At 34.2% G+C, this 5,698-nt stretch overlaps 1 protein-coding gene and 1 long non-coding RNA gene across 2 annotated transcripts; one reads left to right on the forward strand and one right to left on the reverse strand.

The window, feature by feature from the left end:
- The first annotated feature begins 672 nt into the window (after positions 1-672).
- LOC117689633 (uncharacterized) lies at positions 673-4,479 on the forward strand. The gene is made up of 2 exons (XR_010707524.1): positions 673-1,354; positions 4,126-4,479. It is a non-coding gene; the product is annotated as an uncharacterized lncRNA (long non-coding RNA).
- LOC105317488 (uncharacterized) lies at positions 2,012-4,548 on the reverse strand. The gene is made up of 3 exons (XM_011414135.4): positions 3,238-4,548; positions 2,942-3,069; positions 2,012-2,635 (listed from the first exon to the last, which is right to left on the reverse strand). Exons 1-3 carry the CDS (start codon positions 4,546-4,548, stop codon positions 2,050-2,052), a joined length of 2,025 nt encoding a protein of 674 aa, XP_011412437.3. The 3' UTR covers positions 2,012-2,049.
- Between the last annotated feature and the right edge of the window lie 1,150 nt (positions 4,549-5,698).

Consider the following 5,698-nt stretch of genomic DNA (forward strand, 5'->3'; position numbering starts at 1 on the left):
GAAAAATCGTATTTCTCGAGAGCTTTCCCCAAGGAAAAAAAATGTTTTTCTTGGGGAATAAATCTTCATATTTCCCGAACATTTATGCAATATTTTTTTTTATATCGAACAACAAATGATTATACACGTCGATGATTTTTACTAATTTTTCGACTTGTCGAAATAAATAACGTAGAAATGTTTGGTTTTTTATATCTGATTGTCTATCTTTGTTTTCATAAATTCGATTCAAATATAGAAAATTCATTTTTTTAGCATAAAGAGTATTTAAAGGATAAAATAATTTTGATTTTATTATATTTGTCAATACCGTATGCTCATGCTGGCTTTTTCATACCTTTGGCTTAAAAAACCCGAGATTTCGAAAGAGACATAATATTTATTCCCCGGGAGACACAACGTTTTGTCGCCCGGTCACGTGATTGTATAGAACCAATCAGATGTTGCGCTATATAAAATAATCTTATTGAGGTATAATAGAACTATTTATTATGTAGAATGCAAACCTGCGTATTTTGGTCCGGACTGTAGCAGAAAATGTGGCCAGTGTCTTCGTGCTGATGAGTGTAATAATGCAAACGGAATCTGTTCAAAAGGGTGTTCTGATGGATTCAAGGGGGACTATTGTAAAGAAGGTTTGTACTCTATATATTAAATGCTCGATAAGAAAGAACTCGATCCACAAACCATGAAAAATGGCCTAGTTTCAAATATTGAAAATTTTACCATTATATACTCTCTAGAATATGTGCTTCTTGGAAATGTTTTTCTTTTTTTAATATCTCTCATAGTTTTCTTGTAGAACGTCGTTAAATATGGTGTTATAAATTGTCAAGTCGGCTTATTTGCATGAAAATGATCACGATGCAGAGTGCTGTGTACATGCATATGCATTATATTCAGCAAATAATTGAAAAATATGTATGCAGGGAAATCAAAATAGATAACTGTGTTAATAATTTTGTTAATTGCAATATGCTGCGGTAAAATTAAAAATAACAATATGGTTACATGTAACATGTTATATCGAGGGTCTTAATTTACAGGGTACATAACCATGGCTGATGCACTAAAAAGCATTTATGATCTCAATTATAACAATAAAAATTTTTTTTATTCAGAATGTATGATTAGAAAGGATTAATTGTATAATCAGTTTTTAAACTCAATTAAATTATTCAAACTATCCTTCTGGATGCTCTTTATTGATACACATGGACCATATGTGCACAGCAACGAACTAAATCGACACCGCTTCCTGTAAAAACATTGTCGACTCGAATTTACTCGGGAGTTTTTGACAACAACATTTGCAGCGAACAGCAGTATTCTAGCTACTATCCACATGAAAAGTGTAAGTATTTTAACATCAATATTTTCTTAATTTAATTTGTCTATTTTTTATGAAGCCTATAGCTTATAGAAGGTTATTTTTTATTAGCTTAATGCATGATCAAGTCAGTCGGTGTCGATAAATAAAACAAAACATATGCTGAGTTCATAATCATTATATTATCCATAACCCAGAAATAAAAAAAAACCCAATGATGTGTATTAAATTGATATAAATAATATTTGCCAGGAAAGATGAATAAATTAAATGCCAGTAGATCATGGTTGATTAGCTTATGAAAATTAATTACAGGAGTAACAGGATATGTATTAACATGCATTTTTTCTGACATTACAGTTATTACAATTATATATACAATGTATTTGAGTATTAAAACATTAAATTGCTGCAGAAATAATACATTGAATCATTTACATATCAATTGTTTATGCATGATATAAGTGATAACTCTCTCTCTCTCTCATCAATAAAATACATGTATATGCTCATTCATTCTCTCTCTCTCTCTCTCTCTCTCTCTCAATAAGATATATGCTTGCTTGCTCTCTCTCTCTCTCTCTCTCTCTCTCTCTCTCTCTCATCCATACAGATTGAGCAATTAAACAAAACATTAGTTAATCAAAGTCAACATACAATGAAAAAACAGAACAGTACAGGTTAATGTACAACTTAGACTGGACATACTTGTCACACATCTACTCCTCTGGTCCACTTTCATCACTTTCACTGGAGCTGTCAGAGTCATCCACCAGTGTGGCATCATCAACAAACTCCCCCCAGTCTCGCACTCCCAGTTTCTCATCTCTTTGATGGCGAGCATGTCCCAGATACCAAAGGATGGCAGCAACATGGGAACACATACCCACAACACGAGCACCAGCCCTGCACTTGCAGTACCAAGCCTTGACTTCACCCTCACCATACTGTATCCACAATAGGTAGGATCTCGATGACACGTGACGACTCTGCAGTTTTACACGAAGAAGGCCTGGCTCCTCTCTGTGGACTTGGATGCTGCAGTCTCCCTCTATATGTTCTTGGGCGTAGGATGGTGATAGACGCAGTTGGTATACACCGCATGTGATGGCTCTAAGTTGTTCCTCATCCATGGTTGGAAAGTCCAGTAAGTCATCAGCCTCCTTCCAGCATACTGATCGTCTGTCTAGATGGTTTTCTTCTATATGGTGCTGAAGGGTATTCACCTGCTTGGAGAGAAAAACCATTTTTGCACCAAGGGCCTGGTCTTCTTCAGTGTCTCCACTAGCAAGGGGTTTTAGGTATCTGAATTAAAGTAAAATTGAAGTGAGTAATGAGTTTATCATGTGTGTATTTTTTAACTAAACTGTATTTAAAAAAATACAAGGCTTAAAAGTTATAAGAAGAAAACTCCCTTATCTATTTGATATAACTGTATGACATATTCATAGCAAAATAATAGAAATACATGTACAATTGATACTCAATTTTTAAAATATTTATTAAAAATTTCAAATCTAGCAAGTTTGAGTTTTGATTTCATAAATAAAAGACCCAGTAGATTTTTATATATTCATCTTTATATATTTATAATATTTGGTAATAACTTGCCTATTGCAAATGGCACACACAATCCTGACAAAGTCACCAATGTAGGGAATTTGACTGGAAGGTAGGATGTGTCTTAGGTAACGCCATTGCTTGATCCTAGCGTTGGCAGACTCAACAACCCAACGTATCTGTGAAACATAATATGGAACATATAGTCATAATTATTAATAGGTTTTTCTTTCATTTCTCAAACATAAATGGTACTATTTAGGTTAGAAGGTTATTTACAAGCGTTAATTTATTTTACAAATATATCTTATATTGAAAGATATACTGATACTAATTATATTCCATACCTTTGTCACTAATCGACTGGTGTTTGCATTTTCTGTCGACATCTGCTTATCTCCTTTGTTAAGGAATGATGGCATTTTGGCATTAATCCCCATCTGCTCCAGACAATCCAAGGAATCCCTAAATCCACGATCAACCACAAATATGTCCTCCTCCTGTACCCAACTCCGAATGTCCTCAAGGTTGCTGTGCATTATGTGGTTAAGGATTGTAGCATCATTGTTTCTAGCAATATAAGGACCCAGTACTGACACAAAGTAACCTGTTGTGGATACAATAATCATTGGCTTCACCAGTGGCCGTCCTTTGTGAAGACTGAATGACTGTCGTTGAAACTTGAAATTGCCACTTTTGTGTATATATATATAAGTACCATCAAGGACAAGTATTGCTGGCTGGGAAACTGTATCACCAAGAATCATCTGGGCCAAAGGTCTTGTGTGCTCCTGAATTATCTGTTCCCTGGTAACATGTCCAAATCCTAGATTTTCGGCTACAAATCCACCATTCATCAGTACTGTCCGTATTGATTTCACACCTCTATGTACACTGGATTTGGATATGTTGAATAGAGTGGACAGAATTCGATTTGACTCCCCTCCTCTTAATTTCATTAAAAATATGGCCAAGGTTGTCCGCACTGTTCTTACTGGAGTGACCTTCACTTTCCCCTCAACATACTTCAGTAAGTCCTCAAAGGCTGTTTTTGGAATTCCAAGCAGACTTTGGTAATCTGTTGAAGCAAGATTCCCGCGGCTATCAAAGTCTAATCTTGTCCTCTCCTTCTTTAAAACCTCATTCCGCAAAAACTTAACTAGTTCTGTGATTCCTGTCTTATTAAATAAAGTAGAATCAGATAAAGGATTGAGATCGTCTATGTTCTGTTGTAGGTGGTTTGGACAGCAGCGAGCTCCAGCAGGGATGATGACCTCTTTAGTGATGAAGATGTGATGTCTTACACCTACTGGAACTACAACCAGCTTTGGACCTTGGCGCTTGCACATGCAGCATGAAGCATGTCCTCTAGATGTGCTGGGAAATGGGAGAGGAATGGATGGAGGACTGAATGGAGGAGCTTCAGTGGATTGTGCTGGAACCTGCTGTACCCTGCTGGGCATACTGGTTTTCCTTTTGATGTGATGCTGGCACATACATCTGCATTTGTTACAGAGAAAGTCACTGTTTGATGGAGTCCTTCCTGTTAATTTGGCAATAAAAGCTCTATTTCTAGACGATATAATGTGCCTATCCTTCTGTCTTACTCTATTAGGACAGTTGAAACAGCCATAGTGTTTCTGACCAGAACCTGGCATTTCTGAAATATTTATTTTAATAAATTACAATGTTAACGGAAAATATAAAAACACACAGTTATGTATTATGCTCTGTCTAAAGTTTCTGCGTCCACCATTTTTTTTCTTAATATTTTGATTATCAATCAATTGTAATACTTTTTTATCGAATTACCAATCGGTCCATTTACTGAAATGAAAAGGGTCCAGATTTTCTGTTCTTATATGCCCTTCTTCTGTTTAGAGTTTTAATAAACAACCAAAATAAGAAAGTCTACGGGGATTTTGCATAATTGCAAACAAAATGAGTACCCAGATCAGTAAGTTGAAAAAGTGTGCAAGGTGTCCCAAATACTTTGGAATGGAGAAAGATTTAAACATTTTCCATTATTAATTTGTTTTCTTTCATGTTAATTTTTCCAGGTAAAAATTGTGAAGAATCAAATTGTGAATGACAAAATTATAATTTTCCCCTTGTTTCAATTTGTCAGGTATTTGTACCGGTATTATCTTTAAAATTCATAAAAAAAATGGCTGGAAACTGTAACATGAGACAGACTATAAAATGTATACAAGAATATGCTGCAAATCATATATAAATTTGCAAATTTTTTGTAGCTTAACAATAACACATAAAAAAAATTGGGGGGGGGGGGGGGGGGTGTTACAATATGCTGATATTTTGATATGCTGTTCATTTTCTTTTTTTAATTGATAAACATTTCCCGTTGTCAAGTTCATTTCCACAATATTGAATAAAGGTAATTGTACAGTGTAGTATAAAGAAATTCATTTTCATTGTTTTTTTTTTAATATAGTTAAAATTTTGGATCCGCACCTGTTGGCCAATTCGAGTTATTGCCCTTTATTGAAATAAAAAAATAAATAAACAACAAACGTATATATCACATAGAAATCAAAGTATGATTAAAATTAATAAACAACATTTATCTCTATGTGCTCTTTATCTGAAGTAGTCATACGAAGTTTTTCTCTCGTCCTTTTGTATGAGTTTTATTGTCATTTACAAGAACAAAAAGTGAAAGAAACTTTTTTTCTTTTCATTATGAAAAGTTCATATACATTTTTTTTTACTTTAAATGGCATTTGTCCATGTTTACAGAATGTTTGATTAATTTAGTAATTTAAACCGACGAATTGAAAATGGATA

The sequence above is a fragment of the Magallana gigas genome, chromosome 1 (assembly GCF_963853765.1).
Source record: "Magallana gigas chromosome 1, xbMagGiga1.1, whole genome shotgun sequence".
Taxonomy (NCBI): Eukaryota; Metazoa; Mollusca; class Bivalvia; order Ostreida; family Ostreidae; genus Magallana; species Magallana gigas.